This window comes from Chiloscyllium plagiosum, chromosome 14 (assembly GCF_004010195.1).
Source record: "Chiloscyllium plagiosum isolate BGI_BamShark_2017 chromosome 14, ASM401019v2, whole genome shotgun sequence".
NCBI lineage: Eukaryota > Metazoa > Chordata > Chondrichthyes > Orectolobiformes > Hemiscylliidae > Chiloscyllium > Chiloscyllium plagiosum.
The window spans coordinates 71,173,305-71,196,343 of record NC_057723.1 but is presented as its reverse complement, the minus strand read 5'-3'; the positions used below and the strand labels follow the sequence as shown (position 1 = coordinate 71,196,343).

The 23,039-nt window shown below is 42.2% G+C and overlaps 1 protein-coding gene across 2 annotated transcripts in view; it reads right to left on the bottom strand.

The window, feature by feature from the left end:
- Nucleotides 1-23,039, bottom strand: part of adam19b (ADAM metallopeptidase domain 19b) — a 169,670-nt gene that overhangs the window by 20,324 nt on the left and 126,307 nt on the right. For both annotated transcript variants that reach the window (XM_043703985.1, XM_043703984.1), the window contains exons 17-20: nucleotides 19,142-19,219; nucleotides 17,018-17,126; nucleotides 10,525-10,672; nucleotides 7,311-7,386 (exon numbers count right to left, since the gene is read on the bottom strand). In XM_043703985.1, the coding sequence (XP_043559920.1) occupies nucleotides 7,311-7,386; nucleotides 10,525-10,672; nucleotides 17,018-17,126; nucleotides 19,142-19,219 (411 nt within the window). The remainder of the gene's footprint in view (nucleotides 1-7,310; nucleotides 7,387-10,524; nucleotides 10,673-17,017; nucleotides 17,127-19,141; nucleotides 19,220-23,039) is intronic.

Genomic DNA, 23,039 nt, shown 5'->3' with positions numbered 1-23,039 from the left:
ATTCAGATACGGCTAGCAACCCATCAATGATGTGGGAGACCATCAAAGCTTAAGTGTGAGGTTTGATCATTTCATACTCGGCAACCCAGAAAAAATTAAAAGGAGAACAACAGCATCTGCTTGAAGCTCGCTTAAAAGCAACTGAAACAGCATATGCTGACAGACCTTCTATTATCAAATTATGGCCCTTAGGACAGCTCTAAACACCACGCTTACCCAAACGGCCAAGAGGGAAATATTATTTGCAAAACAAAGGTTATAGGAATTTGGCGATAAACCTGGTAGATACTTAGCATTTCTCGCAAAGAAAAAAAAGGCCCCTCAAACTATCACATCTATCAAGGAAAGTGCGGGTACTCTGACTCACGATCACAAAAGGATTAATGCAATCTTCAGAAAATTTTATTCTGATTTATATAAATCGCAGGACTGCGAAGATAGAGCTAGGAGGATGCAGTCATTTTTGACTTGACCTTTCCAGACCTAACCCCGGAACAGGTATCGGTCGTGAATGTTCCCCTAACAATCCAAGAAATACTTGACGCAATCAGGCAACTTCAGAGCGGTAAGACACCTGGCCCAGATGGATTTCAAGCTGAATTCTACAAAGAATTTACAGGAATACTGGCTGGCCCATTTATGGACAAGTATAGCTACTCATACAGTCAGGGCTGTCTCCCGCCTTCACTGAAAGAGGCAAATATCTCTCTTATTCTCAAAAAAAGGAAAGGACCCAGAAGATTGCGCGTCATACAGACCAATATCCTTGCAAAATGTAGATCTTAAAATCCTTTCTAAAACGTTAGCATTGAGGCTAGAAAGGGTATTGCCATATATCATAAGGGAGGATCAGATGGGGTTTATTAAGGGCAGTAGATCATCCAATAATGTTAGAAGAGTTTGAATGTGATTCAAGCCTGCCATCAGGAAAAAATACCAGGAGTAGTAGTCTCATTAGACGCGGAAAAGGCATTCAACAGGGTTGAATGGTCATACCTGTTTTACACATTGGAAGGTTTGGCATTGGAAAGGTATTTGCCAAATGGGTCTCAACACTGTATAATGATCCCAAAGCAGTTGTGATTACCAGTGGACTAGGCTCGGATAGCTTCAGTGTGGATAGGGGCTGCTGTCAGGGATGTCCTCTCTCACCATTACTATTTACTCGAATAATCGAGCCACTAGCAGAAGCTATATGGGCTGACCCTAATATAACGGTCCCGAGGATTGGTACAGGTAAACATAAAATTACCCTTTATGCAGATGATATTCTCCTATTCCTCAGTAATCCTTTGATGTCGTGCCTCGCTTAATCCAAGTTATTAATACATTTAGTGCATTATAACGGTCCCGAGGATTGGTACAGGTAAACATAAAATTACCCTTTATGCAGATGATATTCTCCTATTCCTCAGTAATCCTTTGATGTCCGTGCCTCGCTTAATCCAAGTTATTAATACATATAGTGCATTTTCAGGCTACAAAATTAATTTTTCAAAATCAGAGGCTATGCCAATGGGTGGCTTTGCTAGTATATCCCACCTATCGGACGGATCCCACTTTCCCTTTCGGTGGTCCCTGGAGGGTTTCTTATATTTAGGCATTTTTATCACCCCAGTACTTGGCCAGCTATACAAGGCTAACTTTGTGCATTTACTGGAGAGGGTAAGGCAGGACCTCCAACGATAGGGAGACCTTCCAATTTCCTGGTTAGGCAGAATAGCACTAATTAAAATGAATGTCCTGCCCTGTCTCCTATACCCTATGAGAATGCTCCTGGTGATGCTGCCGCGTTGGTACTATGCAAACTGTAAGGCTGGCTGGGTTCCTTCATCTGGAACCATAGGCGGCCCCTCATTACGCTGAGGAAGGTACAGCTTCCACAGGCAAGGGGAGGACTGGATTTTCCAGATTTTAGGAAATATCAGTTAAGTTCCCTATTAAGCTACATAGCTGATTGGGTCTTATCTGACCCACAATCAATCAGGCTGGACATCGAGGCTTCTCAAGTAAAATGCCCACTTATTAACATCTTATTTTCAGACAAGAGGAAAATCATTACGGACCACTGTAAAAGCCGTATAATAATAAATATAATTAAAGCTTGGAATATAATGCAGCAAAATAAGGGCAATTCACATAAAACATCCCCCTACACTCCGATAGTGGGGTCATGGGGGTTTCAACCAGGGCTTACAGATGCCACATTCAAACTCTGGAGATCCAGGGGTATCTCCTGTTTAGGGATCTGTTTAAGGAAGGGGCCCTGATGTCTTTTGAACAGCTGCATCAGAAATTTGGATTACCTAATGGTGATCTCTTTCGATACTTCCAAATTCTAGATTACATACAGAAGAAGACTACGCTATTAGATAGTCTTTATAAATCAGACAGAGAACGTAGAGTGTTATGGCCAATGGGGGTACCATCGGTCAGCACTCCTTATCATTTATTACATGATGAAGTATCGGAAGATCTGGACAATCTGCTTAAAACATGGGATCAGGATTTGTGGCTGGAAATCTCCATAGAAATTTGGAATGACATTTGGGAAAATGCCAGAAAAATCTCCATCTGCAACAGACCCAGGCCATTCAGTTGAAGATACTTCACAGGGCCCATATAGCACCAGACTGCTTGGCAAAATTTAAGGCAGGAGCATCTCCAATGTGTCCGAAATGCAAAATAGAGGTGGGCACTCTTGTACACTGCTTATGGACTTGTCTTAAGATCCATAAATATTGGACTAAAGTAGCAAATGCCTTGACAGAAATCTTGGGAACGGAAATTAGAGTGGATCCAGTATCTCTCGTTTTGGGCTTTTCGAGTTTACCTTCCCAGGATGTGCACGGGAAGAGATTATTTTCCATTCTCTCTTTCTGTGCAAGGAAAAATATTTTGGTGAATTGGGTGGCTGAGGGCCCTCCTGGACTTTCGAATTGACACAGAATAATCATGGAATGTATTCCCCCTGATTTCCTTACAAATATGGTGCACCAAAAAACCAAATTATTCCATAAAATATGGCAGCCCTACTTGAATTACATAGATACAGATATTTCGGCCATTCTATTAAGGGAATTTATCTAATTGAGACAATGACCCTGGCTGATCCGGGGCCCTTTGGGAGAGGAATCCCGCATGAATACGGGCTTTGTTACGATCTGATGTTAACACATTCCGAGCATGTACTTTACTCAATTTCTGTGTTATCCGTCGTTTTTTTCTTTTCTTGAGTAATTTAAGAGATTTAATCATACACTCTGGTTAGTTGGAGGTTAGATTAGTAGTTAGTTGTGTTTTGTCTTTTTTTTCTTTTCGGTATCTCTCCTTTTGTTTGGCAGAGTTTGGCTATTATTTATTTAAGATTTAATTGTATATCAATGTTTGTACTTGGGGGGGTTTTTTTATTTGTAAACTTGTAAAAGCATGTTAAATTTTCAATAAAAATATTTATTAAAAAAAAGCGATGGCCCTAAAATGTGGTTTAAATGTAAGGTGACAGAGAGCCAGTGGAATTAGCTTTAAAGTTAAAAATCACACAACACCAGGTTATAGTCCAGCAGGTTTATTTGGAAGCACACTATCTTTCATACCTCCACATCTTAGCTTTAAAGATCTAGAGGGAAGTTAGCAGAAGGAAATTGTAGATGCTCTGGCTATTTTGTGAGCTTAACGTGGAAATTAATTTTGGCAGTGGACTGGAAAGTGATTAATTTAACTAGCCTCTTAACAATAGAGGAAATGCCAGGAATTTATGGGCCAATTAGATTTAGTTGCATCTAATTACTTGAGTCTATAATTTAGGATTAAAGCATGTCACTCCTGGAGAAAACGGGAAATAATTGGGGCAGTTGGCATAGATTTTCAAAGGCAGGTTGAGTTTAGTCAGTTGTATATATCTCTTATAGAATTATACAAATGAAATCATAGAGTTATAGAGTCAAACAGCACAGAAAAAGATCATTCCATCCAATTCGTCCATGTCAACCAAGTTTCCCAAACGAAACTAGTCCTATTTGCCTGCATTTGATCCATATCCCTTTAAAATTTTCTTGTTCATGTACTTGTCAAAATATTTTTTAAATATTGTAACTATACCAGCATTTACCACTTCCTCTGGCAGTTCATTCCAGATATGAACCACCCTCTGTGAAAAGGGTGGTTGCCGCTCGGGTCCCATTTACACCTTTTGCCTCTTACCTTAAAAGATATGCCCTCTGGTTTTGAACTCCTCTACCCTAGGAAAAAGGTATTATGGACCAGGCCAGACCCCCTCAAGAAGATAGCCTAGACTCTAACTTTTCATTATGTTAAAGGTAGATGTGTAGTGGATATTCCAGGTGTGATGCAGCTGGTCAAGCCATTCGGCTTTAGGCAAAACAGAATTTATTTAAACACTACATTTGAAACATAAGCAAAAGAAAGCAGAATTTAGAAGAACTTAACTATTTGATAACTCGCCCAACTAAATACAGCAACTTAACTAATTAACTGTTCCGATCGAGTAACATCCTATAAACACACGTCTTGGCAAAAAGGTAAATTCAAACAGAGATTCTTACAGGCAGGAGGGAACAATATCCAGTGTATCTATGTCCCTCATGATTTTATAAACCTTTATAAGGTTACCCCTCAGCCTCCTACTCACCAGTGAAAAAAAGTCCCAGCATATTCAGCCTCTTCTTATAATTTAAACTCTCCAATGCTGGTAACATTCTCGTAAATCTTTTCTGCGCTGTCTCCAATTTAATAGTATTCTTCCTATGGCAGGGTGACCAGAACAGTATGCAGTACTCCAAAGCAGTCTCAGTAATGGTCTGTACAATCCCAACTCCTATACTCAATGGTCTTAGCAATGAAGGCAAGTGTGAAAAATGTGGTTTAAGTGGACTTTGAAAAGAGTGGGATAGGAAACAATTAGGACAGAGACAAGGAGGACTATTGAACTGACCACTGCTTAGAAAGCAAAAAGTAGCAATGATGGGATGTTCATCAGAGTTTACGTTTTGCTGCTTTCATAAACATGTATGATCTTGCAGATAAAAGGACTGATGTCAAAAATTGGGGTGGCACGGTGGTGCAGTGGTTAGCACTACTGCCTCACAGCATCAGGGTAGCAGACTTGATTCCAGCCTCAGGTGACTGTTTGTGTGGAGTTTGTATATTCTCCCTCTGTCTGCGTGAGTTTCCTCCCACAGTCCAAAGATGTGCAAGTTAGGTGAATTGGCCATGCCAAATTGCCCATACTGTTAGGTGCATTAGTCAGAGGGAAGTGGGTTCCTCTTCGGAGGGTCGGTGTGGACTTGTTGGGCCGAAGGACCTGTTTCCACACTGTAGGGGATCTAATCAAACTACTAACATCTTTTTTGATGTTAAAAGCACTAAAGGAGCATAGACACAATCTGGCAGTTTGGGGGGCAGCTATGTTGTAATGTTTTATACATTTATTTATTTTTTATATGAATAGAGAAAAGGAATTGCATCTTGAAGGGTAACATTGTAAAAGGAATAAAAACATAAGAGGCTTTGATGTGTGAGTAGGAAAGGCTATTAAAAATGCAACAAAATAAAACTAGTTAACTTTACTTTCTCTGCATAGATGCCACCAGACCTGTCGGGTTTCTCCAGCAAATTTTGTCTTTGTTTCATATTTCCATCATCAGCAGTTCTTTATTTTACATTTTAAAACTGAATTGTTTGTTTTGTAGTTATAGATGTAGAATACAAAATGGAGAAGGCAGATTCAAGTTAAGCAGGGAGGGGTGGGCGGTGGAGAACAAAAGTTTCCTGGTTCATCTCCATAGCAACACCTTGACTAGAAAGAGTCAACCTGGTTAACCAGTCTCTTCCCTTTTCTCATGCTGTACAAATTGTTTGTTCCCTTTGAAAAATGATATTCTTGCATCTGTTCTGAAGAGTACATGGTGAAACGCTTTGCTGGTGTTTTGCAGCAGCACCTGAAGTTAATACGTTCTCAGTTAGGCTACATTTGGACTTTATTGCACCAATTTGGGTTTATCAACTAGACTTATATGACAATGCTGTTACTTTAAAAAGATTTTTGTGTCCTAAGCTTTTTGAAGAGAGTTTGTAAAGCCAGGGGTGCCGAGGGATCTAAGGACATGGATTATTTTTTAAACAGTTTAACAATGGAAGGGGAGACATCCTTTTCCCAGTTCAGGTTTTCCTGTGTGTTTTTTAGCTGTAATAGTCACAAGATGAGTGAGTACCAGAAGGGTTGCAAGCTTCAGTAAATGATTCCTAACTGACCTTTCCCTGAGATCTCTCTCTGGATATTGTTCCCTCCTGCCTGTAAGAATCTCTGTTTGAATTTACCTTTTTGCCAAGACGTGTGTCTATAGGATGTTACTCGATCGGAACAGTTAATTAGTTAAGTTGCTGTATTTAGTCGGGCGAGTTATCAAATAGTTAAATTCTTCTAAATTCTACTTTCTTTTGCTCATGTTTCAAATGTATTGTTTAAATAAATTCTGTTTTGCTTAAAGCCGATTGGCTTGACCAGCTGCATCACACCTGGAATATCCACTACACATCTACCTTTAACATAATGAAACGTTAGAGTCTAGGCTACCTTCTTAAGGGGGTCTGGCCTGGTCCATAATACATAACAGAAACCTAGATTCATTAGAAAGTTAGGAGGAAGGAGGTTTTGGAATTAAAGTTGAGACTTTTAAAAAATGCACTGGCTCTGAGAGGGTTAAATTAATCAGATTTTCAGAGGGTTGTGGCAGGTTGAGTTGCAGTAGAGGGTTTCAATGGTTGGTTAAATAGTAACAGGGTGTCACAAGTTCAGAAAAAGAAAGCGAAGTTTGGAAAAATGTTTCTTTGCGCAATGGATTGGAAGAATGAGGAATTATTGTTGACTCGTACTTATTTTAAAAAGGAAGAGGATTGTTATCTTGAACAAGGCATTGAGTGCAAAAGGGCATGGGCAGGAATTAGATGGTGAATACATGGTTCACTTGACTAGTCTCTGTACTGCAATACATTAAGACTACGTTCTAAGATATCCCAGTTGATACTGATCATCTTCCAAGTCTGATTGACATTCAGCCATGATGACTCTGAAAAATAACGATTACTCACTGATCATTCTGATATTAAGTGCTGTGTAACCAAGCACTGGTTCAGTTGTCTCACTGCAAGCTAGAAATTGAATCAGGGGCCTTCAGGTCTCGTCAGTCCAATATATCATCTATCAAATACCCAGTAAGCCATTTATGGAGTTAACTCTTCCACTGGATATTCCCTTCCCCTGAATTCGTACCATTTTCTCTTAAGCTTACCTTTGTATCTTTGTTTCTGATTTGGAAGGTTGGGTTTGAGTGGCCGTTTTTAATTTTCTGGTCCACGTTATTATCACTGGGAAAAGAAACAGGATAGCTCATACTCTGCTTAAATAACACATTGTAAAATTTCAAACATCGATTCCGTTAAAGTGCAAACAAACAAATTTCTTTAGGTTGGGAACTTGATGAACATATTCAAGCGTGTTCTTGCGTACAGATTGTTCTATAACACAACAGTTGTGTTCCTCTGTAACCTCGCACTATCGAAAATTGTGCTGTGGAAAACTGCTATAGAAAATCATGCTGTACAAGGTCACTGATAGAAAATCGCCATATCCATTCAGTTGAAAGTGTGTGTTGTGCAAACAATGGCCACACTTCGTCAATCGTGTTATAGCCAATTTGTGTTGACGAAACTCATGTTACAGCAGAATGATCTATATCTACAGGAATATGGGCACACTGATGTCTGCTAGAGAGTGTGTCAGTGTTCAGTTATGTCAGACCTGATCTTTCTTCTTCCTTGTTTAAGAGTCATGTGATTGTTTGCATCTGTACGATTGCATGTGCATATGTGCATGCATGTATGTTTATGTGCATTGATATGTGTGTGCACACATGCTTTTCAGTCTGGACGTATTAATGCTCGTTAGAAGATTCTGTGCCTGTATGTACAGTCTTACCTCGAATGTTCAGTTTCTAGTTAATACTACAAAAGTAAGCTTAAGTTATGTCAGGGCAGCTCAGCCATGAGGAATATGGAATAATGAACACTTCATGCACCCAAGATGAACACGTACAATAAGCGTTGGTGGCTGCAGAAAGCTGAGCTCTGGGTTTCATAACTTAAGTAGCTGCTGGAATCAGTGTGGTGCAACACCAAAGCTTGAGAGCTACATGGATAGAGATGGTCACACCACAAGTTAGGGGTATGCAGGGAGTTGGCAACGGGAACCAGCAGAGAGTACAAGAGAACCAGGCAGGTCATCCCCACTGATGTCCTGCTCAACTTTCATTCCTCCTTTCTAGATAAAGGTGCAGGTGATGGCTTCTCAGAGAAGAATAGCAAACTCCAGGCTCATCGCGCCACCGGGGAGAAGGAAGAAGAGTGAAGAACAGACAGATGTTCCCGCAATCACAGAGTGACTTCAGGATGATGTGCTGCCTTCCTGGTATTAGGGTCATGGATATCACAGAAACGGCTGTAGGGCACATGTCAAGGGGCAGGTGACCGGCCAGAGGTACTCAAGAATGCATTAGATGACTACCTAAACAGAAATAATGAGGAGGGCTTTGGAGAAAGGATGGGAGCATGGCACTAAGTCACGATTGTAGTGCAAACATGGTGGGCTGAATGGCTTCCTTTTATGTTGTTACAGTTCTGTGATTCAATGTGTATGTGTTTGTCTGTGTGTGTGTGTGCGCGTGTGCTCACGCATGTGTGTATTTATTGGTGTGTGTGTACTTGTGTGTGCACACATGTATGCATGTGTTTGTGTGTGCAGACATGTGTATGTGTGAGTATACATGCTTAAAAGCCTGAGTATTAATGTTTGTGTGAAGGTTTTGTGGCAGTATGAGGGAACTTAAGAACATAGCCTCAGCCTCAAAGCTTCAGCCTCTCCATTTGTATTGTATTTGTGTGTTGCGTGTGCACTCATGTATGTATATTTTTGTCCGTTTTTTGACAGGGTTTTTTGACAGAATGTGCATGCATTTGTGTGTGGGGGTGTGCAATCATAATATTGAGAGCCAATCTTTCTGCTTTAGACCCGACAACAACGTCACAGCATGAAGGAATAAAAGGCAAAAGTGTTGGAAACAATCAGCAGATTTGGCAGTGGAAACAGAAACAGTTTGAGTCAAACTTGATTCTTGCTCAGAACGAGTTGGGTCAGACTTGAAATATTAACTTTCCTGAGATTTTATTTGCATTTATTTTTTCAGAATGATTAGGGATTGGAAACAAAATATGATGTCATAAAGCTGCTGAAGGTTAAGGCAGTTTTTCTCAATGACGTGAAGAGATGTCCAAATATTAACTCTGTTTGTCTCTCCACAGATGCTGCCAGACCTGCTGAGTTTCTCCAGCAATTTCTGCTCCAATTTCAGGTTCTCAGCATTTGAAGTATTTTGCTTTTGCAAAAGTATTAAGGGGTTCTAGACAATTAGAACATATATAATGCAATGCTATGAACAATGCGTTATAACCTCATCACTCAGGTTAGAATGGTGCAGTATCGCTACATAATCTGGGATCAACCTCTGTATTAGGCTGAGACACTATATGGAAGATGGAGGATTGTAAAAAAATTGTAGACTGATGGAGTGGTATCAAAGCTTGGGATAACTGTGAAAAATCTCTTTAAAAGAGAGGATGGACAGGAGCATCTGAGAGACAATGCTGTAGTCTTTACATATCACAACCCAATTCAGCAGCTTATAGCATTGGACATCTCTTCACGTCATTGAGAAAAACTGCCTTAACCTTCAGCAGCTTTATGACATCATATTTTGTTTCCAATCCCTAATCATTCTGAAAAAATAAATGCAAATAAAATCTCAGGAAAGTTTGGTATGAAATCTTTCCATTTCCTATGGAGAGCGTTGCTCACTCTCATTGTCTTTCAATTTGCTTGGTCCACTCCTCCATATGTATTTGCAAAGGTCAGGGGACCCACACTTCAGTTGCCACTCCCGCAGTGATCACTAGGAGGTGCCAGAATAGCCCAGTTCAATTTTTGGTGGACAGATTCCTGGACTCCCCTCTTGACAAATCATGGTAGCAATATGGTTTAACCTCCTAAGATATTAGTCACCCAAAGGTTTCTTATAGAGTTTATGACCTGGGTCACTGAGGTCAACTTCAAATAATTCCAAATACTCTGAGGTAAAGGAGGAACAAAGGCTGAATATTCCCTCAGTATCTATGTTTATGATGGCTATCTATGGTTAGCAAGTTATTTGCAAAAGGACAGATGTCATTTGGAATCCCTGACCCAGCAGAACAATCGAGTGATGAGAAGATACAGACTGGCTCCCTGAGGAGCCCCAATTTTCTTAAAGGAAATTGTAGCCTGGACCTTCTTGCTCATAGGAGAACAGCTGGAATCAGTTCATGAGTAAAATTAGTGTCACATAAAAGAATAATGGAGGTGACAGAGATTCCCTCTGAAAATGTGAGATAAGTTAGACATAAAGGTCAAATTACCAGAACTGTTTGTCATCAGGCCCTAAGTTCTTGATGTCCTTCGGACAGATGTTGTTTCTTCGTCGATAGCAGTAATGCAGAGTTACTGCAATGCCACACAGCAACAATACAATTGGCACCACAATTCCCACCACAATCAGGCTGTTGTCTGCAAAAACATATTGGTTCATATGAATAAACACAAAGCTTCTGGATTCTGGAAATCTGAACCAAAAGCAGAGTATGCTGGAGAAACGCAGCAGGTCTGGCGGCATCTGTTGAGTGAAAAGCAGAGTCAATGTTTCGAGTCCAGAACCATTCTGAGAAAGGGTCACTGAAGTCAAAAATATTAACTCGCTTAACTGATGCTGCTAGACTGATGTCTTTCTCCAGCACTCTCTGTTTTTAGTTCATGTGAGACTCACTTTTAATTTACTCTCAATCATATTTATGAAATATAAATGTCATGTTGGAATAAACATAATCTGCTGCTGCCTTGAACATATGAATGAGGAACAGGAGTAGACCACTTGGCGCTTGAAACCTGCTCCACCATTCGAAAAGACCATGGCTGATCTGATTTTAGCCTTAACTCCATTATTTTGCACATCCCCGATAATCGTTCATCCCTTTGGTAATGAAAACTCTATCTACCTCTGCCTTACAAAGATTTAAAGATTCTGCATCCACGTTGTCATGTTTTCATTCAACTGTTAAACAAAATAAATTAATCTGAACTAGGAGAGATAGGCACCTCACTGTTTGTCATTTTCTCTACATGCCTCTGGGAATTGGTTCATGTGCAAAGCAGAGAGTTTCTCCTGGATGAAAGGGTCCGAGGAATATCAGCTGCATTGCAGCCCTCTCACCTCTCGGTCAGAATGTCATCCACTCCAGTCATGTCAGCTCATTACCCAGGCTGGTGTTCCAGTCTAATACTGAAGGGGTGATAGATCGTTGGAGGTCTCAACTTTCAGTTGGGACAGTATACTGTCCTCTTGGGTAGATGTAAAAGAAAACGAGGAGAATTCTCCTTAAAGCCATGACCAATACTTTCAACTCAACCAACAGCAGCTTGATCAACCATTATCACTCCTTGCTTGTTGGATCTTGCTGTGTGCAAATTAGCTGCTGCATGTTCCCAACAATACAATAGTGCTCGCACACCATGGATAGCTGATTGGTCAGAGAGGACTTTGGGGTTATCCTGAAGTCATTAAACGAAACATGCTTTTTCTAATTCAATCAGAGTGTGGGATTCACTGGCTAAGCCAGCATTTTATGCTCATTTCCAGTTGACCAGAGGGCAGTTAAGAGTCAACCATGTTGCTATAGTTCTGGAGTCACATGTAAGCCAGACCAGGTGAGGATATGTTCCTTCCCTAAAGGACATTAATAACCAAGAGGGGTTTTCCCCAACAATTGACAACAGTTTTACAGTCATCATTAAACTCTTAATTCCAGATTTTTATTGAATTCAAATTCCACCATCTACCATGGCAGGATTTGAACCCACGTCGACAGAACTTTAGCTGGGTCTTTGAATTAATTGCCTAGCAACAATACCACTAAGCCATCACCTCCTCTGTCGCCACTTCAGAAGCCTGTAGCAATTCCATGTTGTAACAAGCCGGCAGTATTGAGACTGACTGAGTGCTCCCAAAATGAAAGCATTATCCATTTCCAAACACCTCAAATTGATGTTCGTAAATTGAACCTTAGGGTGGAACATATCTTTTTCTTGGTAGTAAATGGGAGGGCGGAGTGGGATGTGCATTAAGTGGTAATGAAAGCACTGCCCTTGAGACACCTCTTCAGTCACATGCCATATGTCTAGTTTAAGAGTTGATAGGTGCATGTAGGTGAGTTTCTCAGCCTGTCACAGGCCTCCACATCATCCTTCTGGGTTGCCAGAGGTTGCCGGCTAGTCAGAGGCCTAAACCTCCCTCCATGCTGAGATGGTAAGTAATTTTTTTATTTTCCTATCCGGGGCTGGGGATCACAATGAAAGGAAGGTCAGGGAGGGTTCAGAGGAGAGAGCAGAAAGGGACCTTTCAGAAGCTATCCTCCTACTCCCCATCCATACTCCTAAGTGCCCGACTATGGGGCAAATAAATTCGCCAGCTGCAGCCTCACTGCCCACTCCAGCAGGCAGGTAGCCACCTTTCTCACACTCGTAGCTGGGAAGGTGGATGATCTGGTCATTTATTGACCACTTGACGGCATTAACTGATGATGGTGAAGTGGCCAACAAATAACCAGATCATCCAGAACTGAAGTGAGGTGGCGAGGAGGGGACAAACTTGTCCAACTGTTCCCCTTGTGTCGTCACCAAGTATTGTGCTTGTTCCAGGGAGGGGAACTCCACCCTTAATGCCTGGCTACCAGCAACTCCACAGAGCACTGAGAGTCGCTGGCTATTTGGATGCTACTTTTACAGTGTAATAACTGGGAGAAAGTGAGCACTGCAGATGCTGGAGAGTCAGAGTCAAAAAGGATAGTGCTGGAAAAGCACAGCAGGTCAGGCAGCATCTAAGGAGCAGGAGAGTCGACGGTCTAGGCATAAGCCCTCTATCGGGAATTTTTAATACCAGTGCTACTCGATTCCCATCTTGAGCAGCTGACCAACTGTCTCTTGCACCACATCAGCAAAGGTGCTTTTACTACCTTCACAGGTTTAAACTTAAAATCCAATTCTTGGTCAAGATCTGACTGGCGATCTCAGCAGGGGTCTGGAATTGAACTTGGCCAGAGGATCCAATCGTTAACTTTGAGTAAGTTATTCCAGTTTCTATTCTATCAGCTTCAATGATGAGCTCTTGTGTCTGGAGTGGAACCTGAACCCAAAGTTCTTTAACACAGAGGCTAAAGCTTCTTAAATTCTAGAACAGACACCACAAATTAGAGAGTAGCAAGTGCCTGCCCTCTCGGGTAGAGGTAAACTATCTCAGGGCACTAATCTTAAGAAGGGGAGTTATCCTGGGTGGGTTAGTCAATAGTAATATTGTCACTGGAACTGTTCCTTCATCTGAACAGGAGGACAGGCAGTCAATTTAACATTTCATCCAAAAGGTGGCATTTCTGACAGTGCAATGCCCCCTCAATATTGCAGAGGAGGGTCAATTTAGATTTTTATGCTCATGCCACAGAGCTGTCTTGAACTGAGAACTTTGACAGCCAGAATTGAGAAGGCTACCAAGTGAGTCATGGAAGCACTCAATAGTTAAAACAAAAAGACAAAGTGCCCAAACATCTGTTGTTTTTTTTTGCTGTCTTGGACAGAAGATTCAATCTAGATTTTGGCATCGATCATTTTAGAGGAACAGCATTAGCCAGACCGCACTTTGGAACTTCTTTAATTAAATGCAGGATAATCCATATTTTAACCCTATCTACCGACCTTGGTTCTGTAAACTGAATAAGTTAGCCAAACAAAAATTTATCAATCTCGATGATGAAATTTTTAATTGATCTTCAAAACCTTTTTTCAAGTGATGAAGTTTCCTGGCGTGAAGAGATCTTTCTTGATATTACTGGCCTGCCCCTCACCAGAGAAAATCATTTCTCTTTACCTATCTTTTAAGAATATAAAAATTAGGAACAGGGTTTGAGTATTTGGTCCCTCGCATCTACTCCGCCTTTTGGTATTACAATGGCTGAACGAATTCTAGCCTTAACCAGGCCACCCTCAATATTTTTTGACTCTGTTGTTAGTCAAAAGTCTATCTATATCTGCCATAAAATACTCAATGACGCTTCTAACACCTTTTTTGGTCAGGGAAGTTCCACAAAACAACTATCAGCAAGAAAACAAAATCTTCACACCTCCATCTTAAATGGGAGACTGTTTTATTTTAAACTGTGCCCTCTAGTTATAGTCGCTACTACATCCTTTTAGCATCCATCCTGCTAAGACTCCTCAAGAAATTGTCCAGACGTGTTTGAAACATCTCCACAACAGGTGAAATTTTACCTCTGCCCTTCTGCCCCAGAGGTAGTGACATTAACACTTGTGACGATGCTGCTCCTTTAACAATGTTATGCTGTCCATGTTTTATTTTCAGAGGGGTCATAAAGGCAGAGGTACTGATATGTCTGGAACTATCTACTTGAAAAAGTTTTAAAACGTTGTTTTAAAACACTTCTACAATGAAAGGGGAGTGGCCAGTTCTCCCATTTCAGGGTCTGGTTTGGTTTTAGCAGTCTGGCTGTTTTGTTTGCAGCAGCTGGTCAAGTTTTAGCTGGGGACCCAAAGAAGCAGCTCCACGCTCACCCTCACTCTCTCCGACATCTCTCCTGTAAGAACCTGGGTTTGATTTTACCTTTTTTTGCCAAGGGAGTGTTCTTGGGGATGTTGCAAATACAGAGGAACCGCGATTATCCGAAGACCAATTATCCGAAAATCGGATTATCTGAAGGAGATCACGAGGTCCCGATAAAAACATTACATCAAAGACGTGTTTCCAGCAGTGATCGCGTCTTTTGTTTACAGTGATTAAACAGGCACTGTCTTCAAATGACTGACCTCCCGCCCTCTCTCTCTCTCCCCACACTTTCCTTGGTGTTCTACAGAGGGGTGTACCCTTAAACCACCCTTCTTTCCAGATAATCTGACCAACATTGTCGTGTACAGGCAGAAGTGGAACCTGTCAAAATGTTGCAGAAAAAGGTTGTGCGTGAAGATTGTGCGCATGTGCGCGCTATTTGGAGACTTATCCCACAAAGGCAGCAGCAGCAGTCTTGTTGTTGTTGTCCAGTCTGGCTGCCCCAGAGAGGGGGTGGGGGCTGTGCTGGATGGGGATGGTGGGGTGTGTAGCATTGGGCCAGGCCGGGGGTGGGGGGGTNGGCGGGGGGAGGTAATGGGCGGTTGGGGGCGGGAGGCAGTGTTGGAAGGGTTTTGGGGGATGGGGCAGTGTTGGACGGGGTTGGGAGCAGGCGGGGGATGAGCGGGTGTTGGACAAGGGTGGGAGGGGTGGGGTCCCACGTGCTATATGCTACTGCAGTGTCCTGAACGAGGAGCAGACTTTAAAAACTCCGAGCCCCAGAGGAAAGGCATTTAATTGATTAACTGAATAATCAATTATCCGAACGAAATAGTGCCCGCCCATCTTGTTCGGATAATTGAGGTTCCCCTGTATTTGGAACAGCATTGTTAAGATGCGATAGAGTCGACTGGATTTTCAGATAGTTTAAGTTATTCTAACTTTGGTTCTCTTTTGCTCATGTTTCATTCAGTGGTTTGTGAATAAATCGTGTTTTGTTTAAAACTGAGTAGTTTGGCCAGATGCATCACTCCTGGAATGTCCACTTTACACCTGCTTAAAACAACTAGAAAATTTAGGGTCTGAGTGATCTTCTTGACGGGATCTGGCCTAATCCATAATACACTGCACACAAGACCCTCCTCAATTTCTTACGTATTTCAATAAAATATCTTCAGATCCTTAATTTTCTGTACTGAAGGGATTATAATACCAGTCTATGCAACCTTTCCTCATAATTTGGGGTGGCACGGTAGCTCAGTGGTTAGCACTGCTACCTCATAATGCCAGGGACTCAGGTTCAATCCCTGCCTTGGGTTACTGTCTGTGTGGAGTTTGCACATTTTCCCTGTACCTGTGTGGGTTTCCTCCCACAATCTAAAGATTTGCAGGCCAGGTGAATTGGCCATGCGAAATTGCCTATAGTGTTTGGTATGTTAGAACCTCTTTGGAGGGTTGGTGTGGACGTGTTGGGCTGAAGGGCCTGTTTCCCTACCGTAGGTAATCTTTAAGAAAACTTTTGGCACAGTACACCTTTTTGGTCTCCTTATTTAAAGAGGGATACACATGTTTGGACCTTCAGTGAAGGTTCACTGGATTATTCCTTTGAGAAAAGGACCCATTGAAGCACTTTTTGAGGAGACTTGACCAGGCAAGATTGAACGAGGATGTTTTCCCTTCTGTGGGAAATCTAGATCGAAGGGGCCAGTTTCAAATTAAGCAGTTTCCTAATAAAGGCAGAGGTAAGGGGCAACTGCCTGTTTCTGCAGGTTATTAAGAATTCAGAATTCTCTACCTGTGGAGCCTTTGTCATGAAGTACATTCAGAGCTGACTTGAACAGTTTTCTCACCTACAGGGAAGTCAGAGGTTTCCAATGTACAGTCATTGAAACATTAATTCTGTTTCTTTGTCTGCAGATGCTGCCAGACCTGCTGGGTTTCTCGAGCGTTTTCTGTTTCCATTTTAGATTGCTAGCACGCACAGTATTTTGTTTTCATATGAGAGTTATTGGTGGGGCGCACAGACAGGAAAGTAGAGTTAAGATCGTAATCAGATCAACCATGATCTTACTGAATAATGGAGCAACATAGAACGCTAAAGGCCTACTCCTGCTCCTACCTCAAGGATTTCAAATCTTTCAGCAACGATATCAGTCTGGTTAATCAGCTTTGCTGATTCCTGTAGCATAGTGCCCAGGACTGAATGCAGTGGAATGCAGCACAGTGACAGACAGCAATCATTGCCCACTTACAGTCTGGCGCTCCAACTCCACCGTCCACGCTGCCTCCATACCCAGGCTTGTTACAGAATGGAGGTGCCCAGCCCGCCTCACAGTGACAGTTATGCTTGTTGTTACAAACCTAGGCCAATAAGAAAAGACAGTCAACAAACCCAATACCTTATATGTGATTCTTTGGTCAAAATCGCTTCATCGGCCAAAATTTGCAACTTTGTGCTCTTTCAAAGATCTTGAGCTGGCTTGCAATTCCCTTGCCAGCTTGGCTCTCTAATTCCTCAATGCTCTACATCCCAACCCAATGCTCTCTGCTCTTCCGTGACTGAGTTCCTGTGTTCCAAAGCTTGATCATCTCCTCCATCAAGCCAAGTGGACCCACACTCTTTCTAAACATCTCCACCTTATTAACCTGTTAGACCTTCTCTTCAAAAACCTAATTCTTAGGCCTTGCCTTTATTCACCTCACTACTTGGCTGCTCATTCCTGTTTGGGGTTCATTGCCTCTCTCTTCCCTTCTCTGCTTTCTGCAAGCTGTTACTTGATTCTTAAGTGTGGTGCTGGAAAAGCACAGCAGGTCACACAGCATTCGAGAAGCAGGAGAATCGACGTTTCGGGCATAAGCCGTTCATCAGGAATGAAGCCCAGTCATCAGGCTCATTCCTGATGAAGGGCTTATGCCCGAAATATCAATTCTCCTGCTCCTCAGATGCTGCCTGACCTGCTGTGCTTTTCCAGCACCAAACTCTGATCTCCAGCATCTGCAGTCCTCACTTTCTCTTACTTGACTCTTGTTGAGTTTGATCTGCACTGACAGTCCAAATGTAATGCCCTGGATTTATTAAAGTCAACATTCAATGTTAGGTTGGATAGGCATAGGAAGCAAAACAGAACAAATGCATATGACATCAGGGAGGGCAAATACAATTCAAACAATTTGCTCATACGCTCAATAAAAACAGAAAGAACTGCGGGTGCTGTAAATCAGAAACAAAAACAGAAGTTGCTGGAAAAACTCAGCAGGTCCGGTACCATCTGTGGAGAGAAATCAGACCTAACGTTTTGGGTCTGGTGACCCTTCCTCAGAACTGATAGTGGCTGGGAAAATGTCGGTTTATATTCAGAAGATAGGGTGGGGGCAGGGGGATAAGAAGTAAATGATAGGTGGGGATAGAACCCAAAGAGACCATAAAACTATTAGAGCAGAAATTAGGCCTATCAGCCCATCAACTCTGCTCCGCCATTCAATCATGGCTGATAAGTTTCTCAACCCCATTCTCCTGCCTTCTCCCCATAACCCTTGATCCTCTTGACAATCAAGAACCTATCCAACTCTGTCTTAAATATACTCAATGATCTGGCCTGCACAGTCTTCTGTGGCAGTGAATTCGACAGATTCACCACTCTCTGGCTGAAGAAAAACAGTTGGACAGACAAAGGAGTGGATAATGATCTGGCTGAGAGTGTGTTATCACATAGCTTCTACCTATTGTTAGTCACTAACAGTCTCCATTAACAGCTACCTCCTAGCCAGATTGTTATCTACTCCTTGAATCAGAGAATCTCTGCAGTGTGAAAACAGGCCATTTGCCCAAAAATTCCACCCCAGTTCTCCAAAGAGTATCCCACCCAGACCCATTCCCCTAGCTACTGCACTTAACCGACACATCCTTGAACATTATAGTCAATTTAGCATGGCCAGTTCACTTAACCTGCACATCACTGGACTGTGGGAGGAAACCCACATGGGCAATATGCAAACTCCACACAGACAGTCGCCTGAGGCTGGAATCAAACCCAAGGCCCTGGCGCTGTGAGGCAGCAGTGCTAACCACTGAGTCACCGTACATTTCTTTTCTCTCTTTGGGCTCTATCCCCACCTACTGTTCACTCCTTAATCCTTCCCTCCACCCTTCTGCACAAAAACCAACATTTTCCTAGCTACCACCAGTTCTGAGGAAGGGTCACTCAATCCGAAACATTAACTCTGATTTCTCTTCACAGATGCTGCCAGACCTGTTGAGCTTTTCCAGTAACCTCTGCTTTTGAATTTGCTCACACGAGCAGGTCCGGCTAAGGTGCCTGTTTCCATTATGTAATATTACATGTGACAGCAAAGACTGAGAGAAATTAGGTTGCTACCCCATGGTTGTGGCATTTTGCGATACATTCATCCGCCTCCAGAAACGAAGCATTCTGACACTGTCCTTCAAAGCATATCTGTGAGAACAAAAGGATTGTTTAGCGACAGGAAATGACCGTTAGGGTTCACACAGATTAATGGGAACAAATCATTGGAATTCCAGTCTAACAGCACTGTAGTGGTTCATTTACTACATCGATTGCAACTGCTGTCACTTTAAGAGGTTACTTTGTCCTGGTTTTTTTTGAAGAGAGGTTGTAAGGCAGAGGTGCTGAGCTATCTCTGAGAACGCAAACAATTTGTAAGGCCTTAGGGTTCATTTTTAAAGTTAGAACAATGGAAGAAGCCTGGCCAACCTTCACAGACCTGGCTTTCTCATTTTTTGTTGGGGGGTGGGGGGGTGGGTTTAGTTTTAAGCGGAAGCCACTGGGGTCTCAAGAGTTGGAAGCTTCAGTGAATGTTTCCTGGCTGCTACACTCTCTGAATTTTCTCTTGATGCTGCTTCATCCTGGATTGGAGAACTTCATGTGAGAATCTGTGCCTGAATTTGCCTTTTTGACAAGAGGTGTGTTTAAGGGATGTTACTATATTTGAACAGTTAATTAGTGATAGATACTGTATTTACTATTTGGTTAGGTTTTCCAATAGTCAAGCTAGTCTAAATCCCTCTTTCTTTTGTGTATATTTTAACCATAGAGTTTAACTAAATTGTTTTGCTTAACATTGAGTAGTTTGACCAGTTGCATTGCATCTGAAACACAGCACTTCACATCTGTCTTTTAAAATAAGAAAATGTTAGGGTCTAGTCTACCTTCTTAAAATGTTTGGAAGGGATCTGCTCTGGTCCATGACCGGCCCACATAAGCACTAACAACATAGGTAAGAAAAGTGATGGGGATGTATGGCAGAAATTAAGGAGCTAGGGTGGAAGTTTTGAGCTAGAACAAACAGAGTTATTATCTCTGGGTTTGTTACCTGTGCTAGGCGAGGAATAGGGAGATAGAGAGCAGTTGAACACCTTGCTACAGGGATGGTGCAGGATGGAGGGATTCAGATACCTGGATAATTGGGGCTCATTCTGGGGTAGGTGTGACCTCTAAAACAGGATGGTCTTCACCTGAACCGGAGGGGTACCAGTATCCTGGGGGAGGGAGGTTTGATAATGCTCTTCGGGAGAATTTAAACTAATCCATCAGGGGGATGGGAACCGCAATTGTAGCTCCAGTGTACAGTAGGTTGAGAGTAGTGAGATCATGAATAAGGTTTCAAGGTCGTAGGAGTGTACTGAGGCAGGAGTTGGTTTGAAGTGTGTCTACTTCAACACCAGGAGCATTTGGAATACGATGGGTGAACTTGCAGCATGGGTTGGTACCTGGGATTTCGATGTTGTGGCTATTTTGGAGACATGGGTAGAGCAGGGACAGGAATGGTTATTGCAGGTTTTGGTGTTTTGATGTTTCAGTCCGAACGGTAAAAGAGGGGGAGGTGTGTCATTATTAGTCAAGGACAGTATTACAGTGGCAGAAAGGACGTTTGATGGGGACTTGTTGACTGAGGTGGTATAGGCTGAGATTAGAAACAGGAAAGGAGAGGTCACCCTGTTGGGAGTTTTCTATAGGCCTCCGAAAAGTTCCAGAGATATAGAGGGCAGGATAGCAGAGATGATTCTGGATAAGAGTGAGAGTAACAGGGTAGTTCTTATGGAGGCCTTTAACTTTCCTAATATTGACTGGAAATGCTATATTTTGAGTACCTTAGATGGGTCAGTTTTTGTCCAATGTGTCCAGGAGGGTTTTCTGAAACAGTATGTAGACAGGCCAACAAGGGGTGAGGTGACATTGGATTTGGTACTGGGTAATGAACCAGGCCAAGTGTTAGATTTGGAGGTAGGTGAGCACTTTGGTGATAATTATCACAATTTGGTTAAGTTTACTTTACCGATGGAAAGAGATAGGTATATACCGCAGGCAAGTTCTATAGCTGGGGTAAGGCAATTATGATGCAATTAGGCAAGATTTAGGATGCATGGAATGAGAAAGGAAGCTGCAGGGTATGGGTACAATTGAAATGTGGAGCTTGTTCAAGGAACAGCTACTGCATGTCCTTGATAAGTATGTATCTGTTAGGCAGAGAGGAAGTTGTTGAGCGAGGTAACCGTGGTTTACTAAAGAACTTGAAGCCCTTGTCAAGAGGAAGAAGGAGGCTTATGCAAAGGTGAGGCATGAAGGCTCAATTAGGGCACTTGAGAGATACAAGTTAGCCAGGACGGACCTAAAGAGAGAGCTAAAAAGAGCCAGGAGGAATATGAGAAGTCTTTGGCAGGTCGGATCAAGGAAAACTCTAAAGCTTTCTATAGGTATGTCAGGAATAAACAAATGACAAGAGGAAAATTAGGGTCTGTCAAGGACAGTCGTGGGAAGTTGTGCGTGGAGTCTAAAGAGATAGAAGAGGTGCTAAATGAATATTTTTCGTCAGTATTCACACAGGAGAAAGACAATGTTGTCAAGGAGAATATTGAAATACAGGCTATTAGACTAGATGGGATTGAGGTTCATAAGGAAGAGGCGTTAGCAATTCTGGAAAATGTGAAAATAGATAAGTCGCTGGGCCGAAAGGGATTTATCTCAGGATTCTCTGGGCAGCTAGGGAGGAGACTGCAGAACCTTTGGCTTTGAGCTTTATGTCACCATTGTCTACAGGAATAATGTTGGAAGACTGAAGGATAGCAAATGCTGTCCCCTTGCTCAAGAATGGGAGTAGAGACAACCCTGGTAATTGTAGACCAGTGAGCCTTACTTTGGTTGTGGATAAAGTGTTGGAAAGGATTATAAGAGATAGGCTTTATAATCATCTAGAGAGGAATAAGTTGATTTGGGATAGTCAACACAGTTTTGTGAAGGGTAGGTTGTGCCTCACAGTCCTTACTGAGTTTTTTGAGGAGGTGACCAAACAGGTGGATAAGGGTAAAGCTGCTGATGTGGTGTATATGGATTTGTGTATGTGTTATAAAGCATTTGATAATGTTCCCCTCAGTAGGCTATTGCAGAAAGTGCAAAGGGATGGGATTGAGGGTGATTTAGCAGTTTGGATCAGAAATTGGCTAGCTGAAAGAAGACGGAGGGCGGTGATTGATGGGAAATGTTCATCCTGGAGCTCAGTTACTAGTCAGGTACCGCAATAATCTGTTTTGGGGCCACTGCTGTTTGTCATTTTTATAAATAACCTGGATGACAGCGTAAAAGGATGGGTTAGTAAATTTACAGATAACACTAAAGTCGGTAGAGTTGTGGACAGTGCAGAAGGATATTGCAGGTTACAGAGAGGGTGTGGAATGCCCTGCCTGAAACAGTAGTAGACTCGCCAACTTTAAGGGCATTGAAATGGTCATTGCATAAACATATGAATGAAAATAGAGTAGCGTAGGTTAGATGGGTTTCAGATCAGTTTCACAGGTCAGTGCAACATCGAGGGCTGAAGGGCCTGTACTGCGCTGTAATGTTCTATGCTCTACTACCAGCTTCTCAAGTCATGGACAATAGATGCCAACCATTTTGATGTGCTTAGATTGCCAGAATATAGTTTTTTTTAAGAAAGCTCACCATTGCCTTCAATTCTTTCTTTCTCCCAGAAAAGATGTCTCTATTTTCCCTTAATATTATGTTAACCCTAATAGCCAGTTAATAAGACAGCCACAAGATGCATTCAGATTGGGTTCTGCTTCTGGATTCTGTACAGTACTCCAAATGTGCCTCTTCTGGTGCGTGGTGATTGCGGAAAGGAATGGGTTTCAGGAGGCTATGAATGTTCGCCAATCTCATGTACAGTGCAATCCCCATTGGGAGGACACATACGCAACACTCCCACCATACTCCAGCTGTAACTCTGACAGGGCTTTTC